At 36.3% G+C, this 21,657-nt stretch overlaps 1 protein-coding gene across 10 annotated transcripts in view; it reads left to right on the top strand.

The window, feature by feature from the left end:
* The window catches only part of LOC143224815 (protein TANC2-like), a 150,477-nt gene that overhangs the window by 102,090 nt on the left and 26,730 nt on the right, over positions 1 to 21,657 (top strand). For 9 of the 10 annotated variants that reach the window (XM_076453146.1, XM_076453145.1, XM_076453144.1 and 6 more), the window contains 15 exons: positions 91 to 258; positions 3,930 to 3,992; positions 4,455 to 4,694; positions 8,888 to 9,052; positions 10,250 to 10,342; positions 11,294 to 11,415; positions 12,371 to 12,497; positions 13,998 to 14,247; positions 15,969 to 16,200; positions 16,407 to 16,609; positions 17,759 to 17,945; positions 18,707 to 18,963; positions 20,310 to 20,550; positions 20,871 to 21,107; positions 21,253 to 21,432. In XM_076453146.1, coding sequence (XP_076309261.1) covers positions 91 to 258; positions 3,930 to 3,992; positions 4,455 to 4,694; positions 8,888 to 9,052; positions 10,250 to 10,342; positions 11,294 to 11,415; positions 12,371 to 12,497; positions 13,998 to 14,247; positions 15,969 to 16,200; positions 16,407 to 16,609; positions 17,759 to 17,945; positions 18,707 to 18,963; positions 20,310 to 20,550; positions 20,871 to 21,107; positions 21,253 to 21,432 — 2,765 coding nt within the window. The remainder of the gene's footprint in view (positions 1 to 90; positions 259 to 3,929; positions 3,993 to 4,454; positions 4,695 to 8,887; positions 9,053 to 10,249; positions 10,343 to 11,293; positions 11,416 to 12,370; positions 12,498 to 13,997; positions 14,248 to 15,968; positions 16,201 to 16,406; positions 16,610 to 17,758; positions 17,946 to 18,706; positions 18,964 to 20,309; positions 20,551 to 20,870; positions 21,108 to 21,252; positions 21,433 to 21,657) is intronic. The other variant, XM_076453151.1, reaches the window with a different exon arrangement.

Here is a 21,657-nt window from a genome sequence, read left to right as displayed (position 1 = left end):
TTTTGTTTTCTGTGGACGTATAAATGTGGTTTACATGTAATGTTTACACTCCGTCATTTTCTTACATTCTGTCATCACCATCTTTCTCAGGATCCCCTTCTCTACAACATCCAGATGACGATATCATGTTCAACCAGCCTTCATCAACACCTGTTCGATCAAGACTCAAAACAAATGGCCATTTTACAACGTTCATGCAAGCCCGATGTGACCCAGGAAAACCTTCTCTGTTCAGAAAAAGTACCGACACCCTTGACTGTAAGTGTTAAAGAAATTCTCGAGATACAGTTTGTACTGCGACGTCTCCAAACGAATTCGAACTCCAAAACAGCTGACTGCTCTATTATTATTTATGCTGTTACGTGGTGTTAATGTTGCCATCCTGTTTGTTTTTCAGTCAGGTTAATAAACTAAAAAAAATGACCAAGAATTATCATATTAAATTTCTTTTATTTTTAAACTACTTTAAAAGTGAAGTGTTTCAAAATATTTAGTTTACAGAGAATTTAATAGAAATTAACTTCACAAAGTCACATTTTTTATTATATCTTCGGAATCCAAGAAAAATATAGTTTTAGTAATTAACAAAAATGAGGCTTAAGGCATCTGAGTGTCTTATATATTACAAAAATATCGTGCTACGAAACATTTGAAAAAAATAATTCAGGTGCCCCTAGCCCTAATTGAAGAGTGAGATGGAACTACTGACAGTATTTCATTTACATCTAAATCTAAACACCTCGCTTGCTGTAACTTTCTGGTTTGTACGTAAAGTTGTCCAAAGCTGTTCCTCGTGTCTACTTCATGTTTTATTTTTACACGTTGTTTTTCATTGTGTTTACGTACACAACAATCGTAGTCGTCCTTTCCCCTAATTTATTGTTTTTTTTACAAAATAAGAACAAGTTTGTTTGATAAGAAGAATGCAGTTAAAGACAAAATGGGTCCATGATTTTTTTGTATGACCAACCAAGTTCAATTAAATTAGACAACTTTCTATTTATCACGAACAACAAACAAAACAAACAGCTTCACAGTTTACCAGAAAATATAACTCCTTCATAACTAATATTATACATCTCTATGTAAACAATTCTGCCAAACTGTCAGTCATTTATATACCAGAAGAATCTAAAGAAAATTATGACATTTTATCCAATCCACCCTCTGTAAGGTTAACTACTAAGTTCAAATACTATGCTTTGTTAGAACGTGTCTAAGTTGATTAGATTCGGCCACGATGCCCAATTATAGGTCTTCAAAAATCAGGGCAGAAACTTTATAGCTTCAGAATCCAAAGCAGATGTTTAGAAGAGATCCTGATGCGCTGTAATATCTCCTCAGAATCCAGGACAAATGTTTAGAGGGATTCTGGTGCTCAGCAATATCTTCTCAGAAATTAGAGCAGATGTTTAGAAGGGATTCTGATGCTCAGTAATATCTCCTCAGGAATGAGAGTAGAAATCGAAGAGTGACCACATGTCCAATTTTTTTTCAGTATTCAGGACAGATGCCTCTAGCAGAATTAGTTAAATAATACACATTTCCATAATATACTATAATGGCAAGATTATAATATCCTGTAATAATTACCACTGACCATGTAGTCATAATAAAACAGCTTTCATCAGGATTGTCCTTATCTTTTTTCTATGTCATGGCCGCACAAAAATTATTCTTCCACCGAAATTAGTTGCATTTCATATGTTTGTTGGACATTTTTGTAAAACAAAAACGACTTTGTATAAGAAGGTGGCGGATAATTTAAAAGTAAATAATAAAGGGTTGTGCCATTCGTTGCTAGGAGTCTTTAACTTAACTTCTTACGAACGACAAATTACAACATGGAAGTCCTTAGTACCACTCCTTGAAAGTTCTGTTCCTAGCAGATCGTGTTGATTGTTTTTCATATATAATGATTGATGCTAATTCCAAGAAAACTGAAACGTATTCATTTGCTAGTACAATAAAAGTAAAAACATGTTATTTGTACTGTTCAAACGAAATTAGCCTAATTTTATCTTGTGACATTAGTTTGCTATATTAAGTCTATACATATATGTATATATATACACGTGCGTACAATTTCCGGTTATTAAGTTATTTCCCTATCCAAAAGTGATCATAAGAGAAACCATTTGTAACATTTCCCGCTAGAGTCTATACATTTCTCCTCAGTTGTTAGCCCCTAGGAAATTAAAAAACAAACGAAACAACACAACAACAACAACAAACGTTGGCAGTCTACTAAAATGGGACCATCGGTTGGTTAGTCCGAGGGTTTATAATGATAAAAGCCTTGTTTCTATACCCGCTATGGGCAAAGCACAGACAGCCAATTGTATATTTTTGTTATCAATAACAAACAAACTACCAAAGTGATTAGAAATGAAAACTTGGTAAATCTTTAAAAAACTGTATCCATTGTTTAAGTTATACCAGCTTCACGTCACACAACGATACTTGGAGGTTTCAACCTTACGTGTAACTTGACTGAGAATAGTACAAATAAGGGATTGTTGAGCAGATAGAATAATAAGGAACTGAATTTGTTAGCCCTAATGGCCAACCTTAGCTTTTCGCGCACCAAATGTTTTATTCATTAACAGTTTCACACGATACTCACTCTTAAGAATGTTTCATACACGTATAGGGACAGGTCGGCCTAATGCACATTTTAAAATGTATAGCTCATATTTCTTGTTGCAGTAAATGTGTGAAAACTTGTAGATGTTAGGTGTACCCGCCAAATTTTCTATAATGTATCATGGCGATCAACATTCTACAAACACAACCTTCATTTGGTATAAACTTTGTTTCTTAAAACTTTATAATAATGTTCTAGTTGATAAGTTTGTTTGGCTTGTTTTGAATTTCGCGCAAAGCTACTCGAGGGCTATCTGCGCTAGCCGTCCCTAATTTAGCAGTGTAAGACTAGAGGGAAGGCAGCTAGTCATCACCACCCACTGCCAACTTTTTACCAACCAATAGTGGGATTGACTGTCACATTATAACGCCCCCATGGCTGAAAGGACGAACATGTTTGGCGCGATGGGGATGCGAACCCGCGATCCTGAGATAACGAGTCGAACGCCTTAACCCACCTGGCCATGCCGGGCCATAGCTGATAAGTATATAAATATATAAATTTATATATAAATATATAAATGTTTATACAGAACTAGCCTCATAGTTGTCTTTAAAATGTGGCATGGCCAAGCGTGTTAAGGGTGCGACTCGTAATCTGAGGGTCGCGGGTTCGCATCCCCATCGCGCCAAACATGCTCGCCCTTTCAGCCGTGAGGACGTTATAATGTGACGGTCAATTCCACTATTCGTTGGTAAAAGAGTAGCCCAAGAGTTGGCGGTGGGTGGTGATGACTAGCTGCCTTCCCTCTAGTCTTACACTGCTAAATTAGGGACGACTAGCACAGATAGTCCTCGAGTAGCTTTGTGCGAAATTCAAACACAAAAAACAAACAATCTTTAAATGTATGATTACAATAGATGTTTATCGAAGGTTTTGTGAAAATAGTAGAGTAGCATAACGAATTTTGTTTGTACATGTTTTATTAATTTTTACAGTAATCAAGTTCGTACTATAATCTCTAATTTCTTCATAATTGGAGACATTTCTTACGAAAGTAATTCAACAAAAAGTTACAAAAGCCTTTTATTTTTTGTTAAATTTGTGAATTGTGAACTCGTGTACCATTTCAATTGCTTTGTACTTAACATACATTTATGAGACTTCCCCAGAGGAATTTGGTGGTAAGCTTGAAGACTTAATAATACTAAAATTCAGGGTTTGATCCCTGTAATTGACACAGTACAGATAGCCTGTTGCGCAGCACGAAGGAAAGCTGTTTAACTAATGCTGTATTTATTCCAATACTGCTGTAAGATAAATTAAGTTTTTCGTGTTCTAGGGAACCAGAACAGCTGTGGACGGTCATTGAAAGTCAACGCAGAAGTACACGGTCCACTGTCAGGTGTGTCTTTTTTGTTTTTTTTATTTTTTTTACGCTGGTATCTCCTTTGTTTTGAACGTACAGAAATAAATAGATCCACTGTATGCTCTAAGTTAGACGCACTTGACAAACACATTAAAAAGGATTTATAAAATAAATGACTCATTAAGTTGAACATATTCAAATTATCGTACAAGTAATAACTAACAGTTTAAAATTACAAACGTTTTTCTCACGTTTAAAAGACCAAAGAATATCATTTGATGTTTTGGAAACTTGGTAAGAAAGAGAAAAATTAATTTATATATAAACTTAATTCGGTAGAAATATTCAACTACTTAAGCACTAATACCTTTATTTTTAGTTTTATAAGGCAGCGAGTTAAAATTTATCGTTTAATTTTAAATGCATTGTAATAATATAACGGTGTAGGTCGCCAGTCATTCTGTAATTTCATGACGGAAATCGATTTCTTGTTTGCAGATGAAGAAAATGTACCGTATTCTGCTGAAAGAAGCGAAGATACGGCGAAAAAAGATCTTTTCATACGGTTTGGTTTGTTGCCTGGTGACAGATCTGAAACTGACCGAAATGCTCCATCGCCTCGGTCTGGATCAACCAATCAAAGCAGCCATGAGTCATTTGCAAGCATTTCTTCATTAGCGAGTAGTGAGGCGAATATAGCAGTGTCTACAGACACTAGTCCTATATCAACGCTAACAGGTATTAGTTTTCTTTCGTGTTTTACATTCGAAAACTGTTTACATTTCACGTCCTATCAACAAACATTAAAATTTAGTAACGAGCTAAGGGTAACACCGAACAGACACCTGTTTTACTTTCGCAAGCATGTTCAATATCCAATATTTATTATTTGCTATTAACCATGATGGAGTTTCGCTTCCTAATATGCAGAAGCGCGCTTGAAGAGAAGAGAAAAATCTCTTTCAGAAAACATCCGTTGTTTTTGTCTGACCGTTTTGTTGTTTTAAATGGAGTGGTTACTTTTTCAAGAGATCCATTGTTTTTGTCTGACCGTTTTGTTGTTGTTTTACATGGAGTGGTTACTTTTTTAAGAGATCCGTTGTTTTTGTCTGACCGTTTTGTTGTTTTAAATGGAGTGGTTACTTTTTCAAGAGATCCGTTGTTTTTGTCTGACCGTTTTGTTGTTTTAAATGGAGTGGTTACTTTTTTAAGAGATCCGTTGTTTTTGTCTGACGGTTTTGTTGTTGTTTTAAATGGAGTGGTTACTTTTTTAAGAGATCCGTTGTTTTTGTCTGACCGTTTTGTTGTTTTACATGGAGTGGTTACTTTTTCAAGAGATCCGTTGTTTTTGTCTGACCGTTTTGTTGTTTTAAATGGAGTGGTTACTTTTTTAAGAGATCCGTTGTTTTTTTCTCCCCCTAAGCAGATCACAATCACTACTTTACTGGTTTTTATGTCCATAACATCTCCACCCCACCCACCCCCACACACACAAGCGAAATTGTATACATTTTACCAACGAATAGTGGAATTCGGTGTCACATCATAATGATCCCACATTTGTGTGGTATTCCAACAGGTATCCCAAAGCACTTTGTTTTTATTTTCTATCGGACATGTTCGTAAACTTTAGAAAATGTTGCCCAGTAAAATCACAGCCGAACGGTCGTGATAAATGACCCAATGTTGCCATAGGAACAGTACTAACAACAGAATTTTGAGTCGCGAAATTTCACATTAACCCTTTTAAATCTTAGCTTTTATTAGTGTTTAGTTATTGAAGCACATCGTAAAATATTTATAATAGCCCTTTTCGTGGATAGAAAGAATCTTCCACTGACGGCTTTGCTGCACTGTGTATTTGATACTATATATTTTAACTTCCAAAAAATTGTTAATAAGGTGTTGTTACTATTATTGTTTTGTGAAGGTAACATTTCCCAAATTTCTACTAAATAGTATTAGAATCTAGGAGTAATTAAAAACTAATTTTATAAATGGTTTGTTTATTTGTTTTGGAATTTCGCACAAAGCTACTCGAGGGCTATCTGTGCTAGCCGTCCCTAATTTAGCAGTGTAAGACTAGAGGGAAGGCAGCTCGTCACCACCACCCACCGCCAACTCTTGGGCTACTCTTTTACCAACGAAAAGTGGGATGGACCGTAACATTATAACGCCCCTACGGCTGGGAGGGCGAGCATGTTTAGCGCGACGCGGGCGCGAACCCGCGACCCTCGGATTACGAGTCGCGCGCCTTACGCGCTTGGCCATGCCGGGCCTTTATAAATGGAATGAGTAACATCTTTCTCAATAAGAGAAACGTATATAAGTGTAATTTTACTGAAGTTGCCCTCAGTGGCTTAGTGGAAAATCGGAAGACTTGCACCTCTACAAATCGAGTTTCAACACTCCTGGTGGGCTCGGTGCAGATAGCCCCTTGTGTAGCTTTGTGCTTAACAAGAACCAAATAAGAATCCACTGAATTTGAAGTTTTATAAATCGGGTAACTGTGTTGAAAGTTAAATAAATACTACCTAATATTACACAGGTCATAATTTCCAGTAAAATAAACATGTATTAGGACTGCCATAAGTCCATATAAGACTACAGGACGAAAGCGAAATTTGTAACAATCCATAATTATAAAGGAAGTTAAAAGGTCTGTTTAGTTTAACCTTAATTTCAGAACAGTTACATACGTAGATTATACTGACGGGGCCCGACATGGCCAAGTGGCTAGGGCGCTCGACTCGCAATCTTAGAGTCGCGGGTTCGAATCTCCGTCATATCAAACATGCTTGCTCTTTCAGCCGTGGGGACAATATAATGTTACGGTCAATCCTACTATTGTTTAGATTGCGAGATAGCGCACGCGTGAAGCAGATTGTGTAGAGAATGGTGCAGCCATTTTATTTCCTTGCTCATCTTTCTTCTAAATATGGCTGCCTACATAACTTTCTGGCATGTCTGTAATAAAGAAGTCAGTAATCCTGAACGATAAAATGCACCACCTATCCTCTTCATGATGAAAAAAATAAATAAATGAGTGAGAAACGCGATTCTTGCCGTATCCGACCTTCACACCACACTAATGTGTAGTCTACATTGAGTTTGAGCCACTCATGTTTTATTTTCACGCTACTCAAAACGCGGACCTCTTCGAGAACAATCGAGTTGCGCTATTTATCAGTTCAAACTGGGGTTATTTTAATAGCTGACTTTAAATTGTTTAAAGGTGGACAATAAGTAACAATATATGACGTATTAACTAGTAATTAGTGATTTCTGTTTAGCGTGGAATGTTTGAAGTAACCCAGTGGCTCAGTGGACTTACAACGCTAAAAACCGGGTTTCGATACCCGTAGTGGGCAGAGCACAGATAGCTCATTGAGTAGTAGCTGTGTGCTTGATTCAAAACAACAATTTAGCGAGTACACTTAACTAATAGATCGGTGGACCAAACGACAAACATACTACTTAGCTACAACTTGAAATGTCATGCTAAAAATAAACAATTTTGATCGCTGTCACCTAAATGCAGAAGTATAAATTTAACTAACAACTCGATTCTTTATCAGAGAACAATTTTTTCATTTATTTTAAGTCTAAAGGCCGAGAAATCAATCTCTTCTTTTTTTTTATCGCTAATCACATTAGTTGTTATATTTGTACTGACTTGTGGCTCAATGGTAAACTTCGTGGCTTGTAACTCTAAATATTAGGGTTCGATATCCTTTCTTTGAAGATTGATGAGAATATCTGAGCAGTTCGTTGTATGAATTAGTTTCACAAACACCAGTAGAGGGATGAAAGAGGAAATGTATTCTAGTAACAAGGTAGCAACGACGTATTTGTTTAGACGGCCACAGTCGTCTAGTACCATAAATAAAGTCATTTTTCCTTCTTGAGGAAAAGTGATTACGCTTTCTTTCGTAAACTTTACGTGATAAATGTTTATTGATTATTATTATTATTAATTCTGAATTAACTTTCAATCACAAGAACTGACAAATCAATCTTTTTGTCTCCGGAGCAGACGATGTAACCACAGCGTCAACAGAGTGAAAAATACATCAGTAATTTTAATATCCGTGGGCGACATCAAACGAGAATGTTTTATAATATGTCAACCGCTCTACATCTGCTTTATTTAGTGCCGACGAAGCCTTTTGCCCAATGCCAGAGCTCATCAGACCAGTTACGATGCGACAACTATTGTGTTTTCATCGACCATATATCTCCGGATTTAGAACGCTAAAATCAGGGGTTCGGTTCCCCTCGGTGGGCTCAGCAGATAGCCCAATGTGGCTTTGCTATAAGAAAACACAAGCACACACATTGTTTAAGCCAACATTTTCGGCCAGGCATGGCCAAGCGTGTTAAGGCGTGCGACTCGTAATCCGAGGGTCGCGGGTTCGCATCCCCATCGTGCCAAACATGCTCGCCCTTTAAGCCGTGGGGGCGTTATTATGTGACTGCCAATCCCACTATTCGTTGGTAAAAGAGTAGCCCAAGAGTTGGAGGTGGGTGGTGATGACTAGCTGCCTTCCCTCTAGTCTTACACTGCTAAATTAGGGACGGCTAGCACAGATAGCCCTCGAGTAGCTTTGCGCGAAATTCAAAAACAAACAAACAATTCATCGACCAATGTGGAAATTTTTTTCAATATATCAGTTTAAAAGTAAACTGTGACTCCAGATGAGGAAATGATTTTTTAAGTATAAGCGAATAACAGCACATGAACAACTAACACAAAGATTGTATGTTGGATACCCGATTTCTTGCGTTTCAGTTTCATTCAAAAAAAATAAAATTGGTTGTCAGTTCAACATTAAGCATTTCTTAGCAACATTTTTTTTAATGTTTCACACACACTTGTTATTTATGACATTTCTTTCATTTTTGTCTTGTTTATGTTTTCTGGCCTATAGGTTCCTCTGAAGCAGAAGCCATAGGATCACTGGTAGGTTACAGGGTCAATACCCGCGACACGAGTTCTGACAGCATAGGATCTTTGATGAGTACAAGTAACAGCACGTGTCAAAGTACTTCTCCTATTCCATTGTGCCCGACGTTTCATCGCCAGCTCAGTGAAAGTGAGTATGGTACTGAAATACCAGTTTTTATGAACAAAGGTACTGTGTCATATTTTCTGCTAAAATCAGGGGTTCGATTCACCTCGGTGGGTTGAGCAGATAGCCCGATGGGCCCGGCATGGTCAAGCGTGTTACGGCGTGCGATTCGTAATTTGAGGGTCGCGGATTCGCATCACCGTCGCGCCAAAAATGCTCGCTCTTTCAACCGTGCGGGCATTATAATATGACGGTCAATCCCACTCTTCGTTGGTAAAAGAGTAGCCCAAGAGTTGGCGGTGGGTGGTGATGACTAGATGCCTTCCCTCTAGTCTTGCACTGCTAAAATTAGGGACGGCTAGCACAGATAGCCCTCGAGTAGCTTTGTGCGAAATTCAAAACAAACTACAATATAATTCTATGTTGGCATTAAGTAAGTAACAGTGACAATTAAGCAGTCTTTAATACTTGTTACTTGACAGTAATCATGTTGTGTCGACAGTGGATCTTGTTACTTGACAGTAATCATGTTGTGTATACAGTGGATCTTGTCACTTGACAGTAATCATGTTGTGTATACAGTGGATCTTGTTACTTGACAGTAATCATGTTGTGTATACAGTGGATCTTGTCACTTGACAGTAATCATGTTGTGTATACAGTGGATCTTGTTACTTGACAGTAATCATGTTGTGTATACAGTGGATCTTGTTACTTGACAGTAATCATGTTGTGTATACAGTGGATCTTGTCACTTGACAGTAATCATGTTGTGTATACAGTGGATCTTGTTACTTGACAGTAATCATGTTGTGTATACAGTGGATCTTGTTACTTGACAGTAATCATGTTGTGTATACAGTGGATCTTGTTACTTGTAACATGTTGTGTACAGTGGATCTTGTTACTTGTTGTGTATACAGTGGATCTTGTTACTTGACAGTAATCATGTTGTGTATACAGTGGATCTTGTCACTTGACAGTAATCATGTTGTGTATACAGTGGATCTTGTTACTTGACAGTAATCATGTTGTGTATACAGTGGATCTTGTTACTTGACAGTAATCATGTTGTGTATACAGTGGATCTTGTCACTTGACAGTAATCATGTTGTGTTGACAGTGGATCTTGTTACTTGACAGTAATCATGTTGTGTATACAGTGGATCTTGTCACTTGACAGTAATCATGTTGTGTATACAGTGGATCTTTTCGTTTCAGGAATTAAGGAACATGGTTTGTTTAACAGGAGAAATTCTGCGATCAGACGATCTGATAGAAGTGTTAAAAGTACAAACTGTTTGGATTCCAGAGGTAAAATTCATACGAAATTATATAGAATTATAGCCTTAAAATGTGCAAGATGTTTGGTATTTGTAACTTGATTTTGATGTACCTAACTAAATCCAGAGTACATCTGCTAGAAAAATAATTAATTTCTGAAACTCGCAAGTTAATTAGCTGTCACCTTTAAAAAAACACTTCATCTCATCGTGAATAACAATCGTCTAAAACACGCGTTAAGCCTAAAAATATTATTTTCCTATATTTCAATTACTTAGAAGTTCAGTTTTAATTAGGGTTTTAAGAAAACGTGATTCAGTGTACGTAAAAACGAAGCTGTAAAAGTTTGGAAATGACTAGAAGAAGACGAAATCTTGTCGTGACGTCATTTATTATTTTGTCGTTATTCAATCAAGCCGTCTCAAATATTTTAATTTTTAAAAAGTACGTTTCTCGTTATCAAGATACTTGTCTTGGATACTTCAAGACGGAAGTTATGTTTCAATTTTGGCTTCAGTAAAACGTGATTCAGTGTACGTGCAAACGGAAGTTATGTTTCAGTTGTGACTTTATGAAAAACGTGATTCAGTGTACGTGCAAACGGAAGTTGTGCTTTAGTTGTGACTTTAGAAAAACGTGATTCTGCGTGCGTGCAAACGGAAGTTATTTTTCAGTTGTGATTTTTAAAAAATGTGATTCAGTGTACGTGCAAACGAAAGTTTTTAGTTATACAAGTTCTTGTTTCTTTTAAAGAAATTATATTTCCTCCAGAAGGACAAAGTTATTTACATTAAATTATTTTGTAGAAATAAAGTGCTAGTTTTACATTTTACATTTTTTCCTTTTTACTTATGTTTAGTTTTCGAAATATTATCTGGTACTGTTCAAACTGTGTATAGTTGTAGGTAAACAGTTTTGTTTTAAACATTTTAAATGGAAAAAAAGCGATTAATACAGTTTTGTTTCATTCATTGCATATAGGGCTCAGCCACAGCTACAAAGGATGGCAGGTCACGTTACAACCTTTATTTTTTGATGTGTCACAAAGTGAACCAGACCCCATCTTTGTCGGCAGAAATTGGCTGTTGAAGGAAATTGAACAGGTAGTTTGAATATTAATTTATGGAAAATAAAATGATCCAATGGCATTTCAGTATAAAACAGAAAAGATCATTAGCGGAAAAACAAACTTAGAATTATTTAAAAAGATATCAACAGACAGGAGCTGATTGGATGCTTTCCGAGACATATCAGTACACCTTAACATTAATCTATAGAGCCTTCAGGGTTGTCGTGATTTGCTGGCCCAGTGGTTAGAGTGCTCAACTCGCAATATACGGATCACGGGTTTGAATTCCGTTACCGAACATTATTACCCCATTCAGCCCATGGGGCGTGATACTGTAACGGTTAATCTCACTTTTCGTTTGTAAAGAGTTGCCCAAGAATGGGCGTTAATTAGTTGCCTTCCCTCTGGTCTACTAGCCCGACATGTCCAGGTGGTTAAGGGAATCGGCTCGTAATGCATGGGTCGCGGGTTCGAATCCCTGTCAAGCTAAACACGCTCGCTCTTTCAGCCGTGAGATCGTTATGAAGTAACAGTCCATCCCACTTCGTTGGTAAACGAGTAGCCCAAGAGTTGGCAGTGGGTGGTGATGACTAGCTGCTTTCTCTCTAGTCTTACACTGCTAAATTAGGGAAGGCTAGCGCAGATAATCCTCGAGTAGCTTTGTGCGAAATTCAAAACAAACAAACAAAACCTTTTTTATTGTTTTAGCTGGTTAAATCCTATAAACATCACAGAGAGCCACCGTGTTTATTTACCCTTGAAGTCATTTACCAACCGATATTGTAAACTCCCATTTCATAGTTGTATGTTTGTTTTTTTTGTTTTCAGCAATAATGCTTCGAAAATAATACACGTTATAATTAGCTTTTACACGTTAGTTCCATGAATTTTCACTATTCTGTAAAATAAATAGTAAACGCCCTCTTGTGACAAGAACATACATTTCGTACATTCTTCTAATTCAGTTAGTAATTTCTCAACTTTTCTAGGTAATGTCTTCTGATAGCAATGGCGTCGTACTAACCGGCGGGCCAGGAACTGGAAAAACAGCCATAACCCTACAAATTGTGGATCACAGCGCGTTTGGTTCTAAGAAAGAAGAACACATTTACCATGGTTTGTAATAGAAACATTAATTAAAACCTTATCTGTTTCTGGTTTTTGACAAGTGGCCATATAAATGTAATTTTTTTTTTATACAACGTTTTTTTTCTGTAATACTATTATTAGCAGTTACGAAGTTTACATATTAATATTCATTTCACTGATTAAAAAGAAATGTAATACGACATTAATACTTTACATATCAGAATGTTTTAATTTGATATTCAAAACGTACTTATGTTTACATATCGAACAATAATATTTGTCAGTTTACTGAAATCTATAAGAGAAAATTATTCATTATTCCATTTTATTAGTCACGTGATCATCTGTCTGCTAGAAATGCTCAAGTTACTGTTGTTTGAACGTTGATTTATTATTCGTCAGAAATTACGGTTTCGTGGCCAGAGCGCTTTTCCCTCAATCTGCAAGGCGGGAGTTCGAATTCTCCTCACCGAACATGCATGCCCTTTCAGCCGTGGTAGCGTTGTGATATGACTGTCAATTCCACTAGTAGTTGGTTAAGAAGTTGTCAACGAGTTACCAGTGGGTGATGGTGACTTACCTTTGGTCTGTCGTTCCTAAATTAGGAAGGACTACCGTAGACGGCCAGGCATGGCCAGGTGGGTTAAGGCGTTCAACTCGTAATCCGAGGGTCGCGGGTTCCAATCCCGTCACACCAAACATGATCGCCCTTTCAGCCATGGGAACGTTATAATGTTACGATCAAACCCACTATTCGTTGGTAAAAGAGTAGCCCAAGAATTGGCGTTGGCTGGTGATGACTAGCTGCCTTCCCTCTAGTCTTACACTGCTAAATTAGGGACGGCTAGCACAGATAATCCTCGTGTAGCTTTCCGCGAAATTCGGATCAAACCAGTCGTAAAAAAAAATATTAATTCATTTCAACATTACCACAGTGTTCATCTAATTTATTTTTTTATATAAGTCTTATAGGAAAATTACAAGCAGTACTCTAAAGTTTATAATGTATGAACATTGTGAGAGATAATATCTCTGTTGTCTGAAGTATTCATGGTTTTAATTATTATCCTTGTGGTCTACTTTGTGAGAACTTCCTGCATGACAGTTGAAAGTTTGCCCTTTAAAGGTGCGAACCATCATTAATATTACACATATCATGCATATATTAAGCTTGTCATTACTTGATTGGCTAGCTTGTATCCAATAGTTGCCATTCGTGGTGTTGGTTCTTTCTGTGTAAGTACAAAATCAGTCTTTTTTTTTTCTGTATTTTTCCTGTAAGTGTTTGACGACTTGTTTCTTACAGCAACCATACAATGTAACAGACCAGTTGTACTTTTCATTGATGAGACCAATGTTGGTTCACTTTACTGTGAAACTTTATACAATGCTTTTGAGAATATTTACTGTATTTAAAAGTATGGAGTTAATTGTTGTATTTCTTAACTCAAAATAATTTTGTGGTTTTTATTTCTTCAGTAAAATTGACTTGTACATTAATAGTTTTTTTGTTGTTTTTTTTCTCAGATTTATCCAATGAAAGTAGAGATTACATGTCAATCAACAGTAATTCTGGCGCGTACCTTTACCAATCACGACTCAGTTTAACTCAAGAGACAGCTCGATCTATTGGTGGCCACGTGGTAGCGTACCACTTCTGCCAGGTCGACAATAACGTTACTTGTCTGGTCCCAGATTTTGTTCATGGCATAGCTTCGCAACTTTGCCTCGCCCCACATTTGGTGGCTTATAGAGAATTCTTAGTGCAAGAACCAAGGTTTGTATCTTGCAAACTTGACAACAAAATAAAGTCTACTATACAGAACTTGTTAAGCCTTTTTACTTTTAGTGATTCAACGTTTCTTAAATGAATCTTGAATAGTTAATTACCTGTGTGTGCGCTAGTGGCTATATATATTTTACCCGCCATCTAGTGGTGAATTATGTAAGTTTAGCCTATTTTTCTACTCTACCAGCTAAGATTCTGAATAGCGCAGTAATTACTGTGCAGTTTATTGCTTTAGTTCAGTTATGGAGAGAGAACAAACCGTGGTAATATTTTTTGCACGTAAATTTTTCCGTGTGTAAAGTGGATGACGATCTTAAAATTTCATAAACTTGAGTTACAAATAATATATCTTAAACTTTTTTCATAAAGTTATTGAAAGCTAACATTATGGAAAGGAATAGGAGGAAATCTGAGTTGGTTTAATCACGTATTTTGCGACTGTTGGAAAAAAAAGGCAAAAAAATCCTAGAGCAGGCGCTTAAATTAGCTCTCTAGAAATAAGTCTAATAGTAACTACGATATAAGATCTAAAAATAAAGATATTAATCATGAATTCCAGGATTTTTTAAATGAATATAGAGTATTATTAAAGTAAAGCTTTCTTGGAAAGGCTATTTCCGTATTTGAAACATTCGTATCCACTCTAATATAGAATAGTTAAAATCCAAAAACGTTTTGCAAATGGTTGGTGTTTTAGTAAGAGCTACGCTGCATTGTGTCAACTGCTGAATTTTACAGTAGACTGCAAGATGTATTAGTTGAAGGAAAGATGTGAGTACAAAGGGTAAAGAATGTTATATAAAAATTTTTCTCAATATGTAGATCAATATATAAATACAGCCTATATAAAGTTACTGTGGAACAGAATGTACCAGTACTATATTTTGACATTGTTTGATATCACCCAGATAATGTGATGTCACAGAGAAGTAATTGCTTTGTGAGTGGTACGTAAAATGTATTACAGATGCAAAATGTTCATTCACCCGCATCATAAAACGTGTTCATAATGGCAATTTAAACTTTTCAAGACACAGGATATCCTTTGATGTAGTGGCATTGGAAGTAAAGGAATATGGATTAACTTGGGGCGCCTGGACCATTCAGAAAGATACCTGTAACAAATCGTATCGCAGCTGTGGTAACCAAAGTATAGTGTCTTGTAGAAGATGAGAATTCAATAAACACGAAGGTCAGTGGTAATAGCGATGTTTTCCAGGTAACAGTATACAATATAGCTGGAAGAGGATCTCCAGCTAGAAAAGTGATAGAAATCTTGTGTACACAAGCTGCTTCCACAACGCGTCCATCCAACCATCGTACTAGTCCAGCAGTTGGAGGACAAAATGAGTATTCATGTTATTACATACGAAGACATCTTAGTCAAGTTGCGAGGCACGGTGCCTGTGGCCCTGTGATAAGATCTTGAAACGGTTGTTCGGAAAAAACTGTTGTCCTCGTGTACTAAATAGACTATGGAAAGCTGGTAGGGAGGAGTGATGAGCTTTGGACATGATGACATTAAGATGAGACCTTTTTCAATGAAAACTACGCTGCGGAACTATTGTCAAGATGCGCAATCGCGATATAAACTGTAACTGTGTGATGAGGCTCTTAAATCGTTTTAATACAACGTATTCATACACTACATATGTGTGTATAGATTTTTTTTGAAAGTATAGTTATGTGTAATTTTGTGTTGGTTACAGGTATCAGCAGCTTTTGAGCATGACCTCCTGTATTAGCAATGCCTCAGAGGCTTTCGTACGTGGTGTTCTCGAGCCACTGAAGACGCTCAAAAGATTTGGTAAGATTCCTGACACCACGTGTCTTATGGTGGTTGATGGACTACATGAGGCAGAATACCACAAGCCAGACTTTGGTGACACCATTGCGTCTTTCCTATCTAGACACATACATCATTTTCCCTCTTGGTTGAAGGTCAGCGAAACAGTTTATATTTCTATCATTTAAGTTGCTTTCTAAGAAATTCTTATGTTTGAATAAATTATAAAAAAAAATTATTAAATTTCAATAGAACTTAATAATCGGTAAGAAGAAATGTTCAAGAGATATTAATTATTTTAATAATTAATTAAATTAATGTTGGAAGGAAAAATAAAACATTTGTGTGTGAAATTTTATAGGTAATCGTCACTATACGCACGGCTTATCAGGAAGTCATAAAGTTGCTTCCTTTCCACCGGATCTCACTGGATAAACTTTCAACTAACGACCATCTGAAACGTGATTTGTACGACTACGTTATGTATCGGCTGGGATCCAGCCGTTCTATTCGGGAAAATATTACAATAAATAAGGGGCAAGGAGGGGCAGCATCCCATACGAGGTAAGGATATACCCTTTTATTTATCCTATTAAGAACTTCAGTATTGATAGGTTTATTGCTACCGGCGCTAGTCGTTGTTAATTCTAACTTAATAGTGGAATTTACTATCGGCCCAGAGGAAGAGCGTGTTTGATGACGGGTTTCGATCCCGCGAGTATTTATATAAGTCAAATATTCTGTTACTTAGGTTATGTTTTATCTGAAAGAATGTACGTTTTAACACTTGTTTGTTTGAAGTTAAGCACAAAGCTGCACAATGGGCTATCTGTGCTCTTCTCACTACGGGTATCGAAACCATGTTTCCAGTGTGTAAGTCCCCGGACATACCGCTGTGCCACTCGATGAGTTTTAATGGAATTAGCCAAGTTACTCATCTTCGTCAGCGTTCACTTTGTTAACCTATTTTTATGAGTTAAATTTATTTACGTTTTTCGTAAAGTAATTTTTTTTACCATGTTAACTCTTATCAGTAAAAGTCCATTAATTACAATTCAATTTAAAGAATGTAACCTATATATCCACGTTATTGTTAGAAGAACTCGTATAGCAGTGGGTCTTAACAGATTTCGTTCAAAATTTATTTTGATATAACCTACTTTTATTAGTATATTCGAACGGCCTGGCGTGGCCATGTTGATAGGGGATCTCGACTCGCAATCTGGGGTTCAAAATTTTGGATTTTTGTTCCACCAAGTATACACGCCATTTAATCCGTGGGGGCGTTGTAATGTCACATTCAATTTCACTAACCGTAGATAAAAGATTAATCAAAGTAATGATAGGTCTAGTCTTCCACCACTAAATTACGGACGGCTATTACAGATAGCCCTCGTGTAACATTGCGAGAAATTCAAAACAAAAAACAAACATAAAAATTATATAAAATTGTAATGTTTTAAAATATGTTCACTAAATTAGGATCTCAGTAATATTATTTCATTTTCCACAATTTCTTAACCGTTGATCTATTACTAATGGTTTCAACAATCGGTGAAATCAAAATTAAATGCACATTAAACATATTAGCATACCGTTATTTATGTGTAATTTTAAATCATAAAAGAGAGAATTTTCCAGTTTTTCTTTCATTGAACAATATTATTTATCTTCACCTGTTTTTATAACAGTAATTTCTTTCGTGACCACTAGGTTTGCCAACCATCTGATGTCATTGAGCAAAGGCTGCATGCTGTACATAAAACTTGTACTAGATCTCATTGAGAAGGGCCATCTAGTGGTGAAAAGTAGTAGCTATAAAGTGATACCTGTGAGCTTGAGTGAAGTGTACTTACTATCCTTTAATCTCAAATTTACCACAGTCACGTCTTATGAAAGAGTGAGTCAGTTTTATACTTGCTTTCAAACGATTTGTATGTTTATAACAAATTTATCGCAGAAAGATGGACTAGAAACATTTGCCATATCTCATGCACCTGGTACTTTTACAATAATTTTAAGCGACTTTTAGGATGTTAATCTTTGAAAAAAAACAACAACAAAAAATATTTTTTTTCTCGCCAGTTTTATTACTCCCTTAAAATGTCCGGTTGAAATGTCAGCGACTGAGACATCCGTATGGTAATGAGAGCTTTCGTCAACTGAAAAATAAAGTAACGTTTTCGTTATCACATCAAAAAGCTCCATCTATCGGATTCTGTTGAACTTTGGAGCTTGTTTTTATTTGTTGTTGTTTTTTTTTTTTCAGTTCAAATATTCCAACGGAATTAATACTCGTTTAACTATAAAACAACTCTTGTATGGTAATGAAGAAATTACAATTTATGTAGTTTCAATCTAAGGTCAAATATGCCTTTTTCTGGAGGTAAAACTACGAGAACTAGTTACACTTTGATCAATGTTTGGTTGTGAAGTATTTATTTGAAAATAAACGTTTTATAGCAAAACCTTGTGAAATATACCAACACTATTCTAAATGAGTGTGACATTTAGATTTAATCGTATCCCCTTACAGATTATCCAACAAAGTTATTATAAAAGTGCCGTAAGGGAAAATACTGTAATTTTTATTTTTCATTTATCGATGATGTGGTGCAGTTTCACTCAAAGCATTCATTTTTTTACTCCCCTTTTCCATAGGTCAGCCCTTTACTGCAGGTCAGTATAGCATCTCTCTATCCTCTGAAGCCAGTTGAGTTGTTTCATAGCGTGAATGCTGGGAGTTTTGACCACTCTCTCACGTGGGAGAAATTCTGCCAACAACTAGATCTGCTGATCAGTGGTCAGTTTTTGGTCACTCGACAGGACCATTCTTTGATGTTCTCTCACCCATGCTTACGAGAGTGGCTAAAGAGCAGGGAAGGAAATGAAAGTACAAAGTTTTTATGTGATGTCAAGTACGTCAACCATTTATGTCACCTCTGTTTACCATAGAGTGTTTTATAGCTTTTGATTATTCCAGATTTTATCGAAATTGAAAAATATCTTAAACAGCAGGAACTATTTATTTTCCAGATGTATATTTCTCCAGTTACAATACAAACATGCAACGATATTTTATCAATGATTTTGTAAACTCTGGAGTTTTTATTTAAGTGGAATACAATGAATGAAAGTATACAAAAAGGCTTGCTCTACTTAAATTTAGGCCCGGCAAATTAGCCAGGTGGTTAAGGCACTCTCGAATCTCAGTCGCACCAAACATGGTGCGTGGGGATGTTATAATGTCATGATCAATCCAACTATTCGTTGGTAAAAGAATAGCCATAGAGTTGGTGGTGGATGGTTATGACTAGCTGCTTTCCCTCTAGTCTTACACTGCTAAATTAGGGACGACCAGCGCAGATAGCCCTCGTGTGGCTTTGTGCGAAATTTAAAAGAAACTAAAATCAACCACTTAACTTTTTCCTTTTTTCTTCCAGTAAATTATATCAAACCACTCATTCCATACAGGTTTCCTGTTGATAAGATTTGATGACTCAAAGTGCTTAATTTCCTAACTATTAATATACAAAACATAAAGAAATAATTAAGACACTATTTAACTTATTCTACTGCATATTATTTGAAACTTTATTGTCATAATATGATTTAATTTTCTCTCATTAAAAAATACACGGCTGTTTAGAAACGTTACGTTTTCTTAGGTATATGGGGGCCCGGCATGGCCAAGCGTGTTAAGGCATTTGACTCGTAATCCGAGGGTCGCGGGTTCGAATCCCGGTCGCATCAAACATGCTCGCCCTCCCAGCGTTATAATGTGACGGTCAATCCCACTATTCGTTGGTAAAAGAGTAATCCAAGAATTAGCGGTGGGTGGTGATGACTAGCTGCCATCCCTCTAGTTTTACACTGATAAATTAGGGACGGCTAGCGCAGATAGCCCTCTAGTAGCTTTGCGCGAAATTCAAAACAAAACAACTTAGATATATGGTATAACTTCTGGGATAACTTAAATCACTGATTTGTTTGCTTTGCTTTATTAATACCCAAAACATTTATGATGAGTTTAACTTAGGGTTTAAATGAATAACAGAAACAAAGTAATAAATATATATAGTGTGTGTTATTAAAATTAAACTCTTTATAAAAATGTATTTAATAGAAGAATACGTTCACTATTTCGTGTGCATGATAAGATAGCTTCTGTATTCATTACTTCCATTTGCATTAGTTTCTTTCCAAAGTTAAAATCGTTATTTAGTAATACTCTGTTTATTCTGCGATGCTTTATGTTTAACAGGAACGGTCATGCTATGATTTGTTTACGAATGAGTCGCTCAGAAGTACCTCTGACCCCAGAACAGTGTTTGGAGTTGGGCCATCATATGCTCATGGCACACATTTACAGATCAAGCGCTAGGGACACATTAATCCCAGAGTTAGCTCCTCGTGACTTGCAGGCGTACTGGATACACCAATGTACTGATGATGTTACAGCTGCTTTGACAGCTTCACGCAATGTGTACAGCCCCAATGTGAAGGTGACATTATTATTATATACTTACTAATGTGTGCTTTAACCTATGATTTATGATCACATTGTTATCAGAAATATTGTCTTGAAAGTTATTGGTATTTTGATTCAGAAACTCTGTGAGAGTCTGTGTAATTTTGAAACGACATCCTCTTCATCAGTAGATGGGCCTTATTTCGTTGTTTTAAAGAGGGCTTAATCGCCAGTATGTTCGTTATGGTGTTTTCTGGTTAAATATTATTACAGTGTGGTGTTTGACGTGTTATATTGGTGCAACTGACTAATACACGTGTTAGAGATGAAACATACCATCTCCTGTTATTGTAGGTTAGTCGATTACTTCTCTTGGCTAAGGCAGATCCAAATGGAAGAACTGGACAGATGGGAAATGCTCCACTTCTTGTAGTTGCTGCCTACGAAGGAATACTAGAAATGGTTGCAATTTTGCTTGAATTCGGTGCCAATCCTGGTGCTACTAATGACTTTGGCCAAGATGCTCTTTGTTTAGCCAGCCAGAGAGGTCACCTTGAGGTTATTTGTCTTTTGTTGAGCAGAGGAGCAAAGGTGAGAGGTTTATTTCGTATAAAACTAATAAAATAAAACATTTCAGATTTTATATTCAGTGTGTTAATTTTTTGTTTTATTTTTAACAGAAAATGTATTTTGAAAATAGTGTATTGTAATATAAATTCACAATCTAATTCAATAGATAAATCAAAATGACAAAGGAGGACAGTGTCCTTTGGTATATGCAGCTTTCCATAGACATCTAGAAGTCGTCAATTACCTTGTTCAGTATGACTGGTTATTGAACAGTACAGAAGGTCCTGAACTGGAAGAAGCTGTTCTTCAGTCTCTAGTATCGGCAGCTTTTAGTGGCCATATAGCGGTATGTTTACGTCATTGTTACGTCAAACCTTATTACGTCATGTAGCGGTATGTTTACGTCATTGTTACATCAAACCTTATTACATCATGTAGCATAAGGTCAACTCTGCTAAATCGTGTAGCATATGGTCAACTCTATTACATCATGTAACATATGGTCAACTCTATTAAATCACGTAACATATGGTCAACTCTATTAACTCACGTAACATATGGTCAACTCTGT

Source organism: Tachypleus tridentatus, chromosome 9 (assembly GCF_004210375.1).
Source record: "Tachypleus tridentatus isolate NWPU-2018 chromosome 9, ASM421037v1, whole genome shotgun sequence".
Taxonomy (NCBI): domain Eukaryota; kingdom Metazoa; phylum Arthropoda; class Merostomata; order Xiphosura; family Limulidae; genus Tachypleus; species Tachypleus tridentatus.
This window is presented reverse-complemented; position numbering and strand designations above follow the sequence as displayed.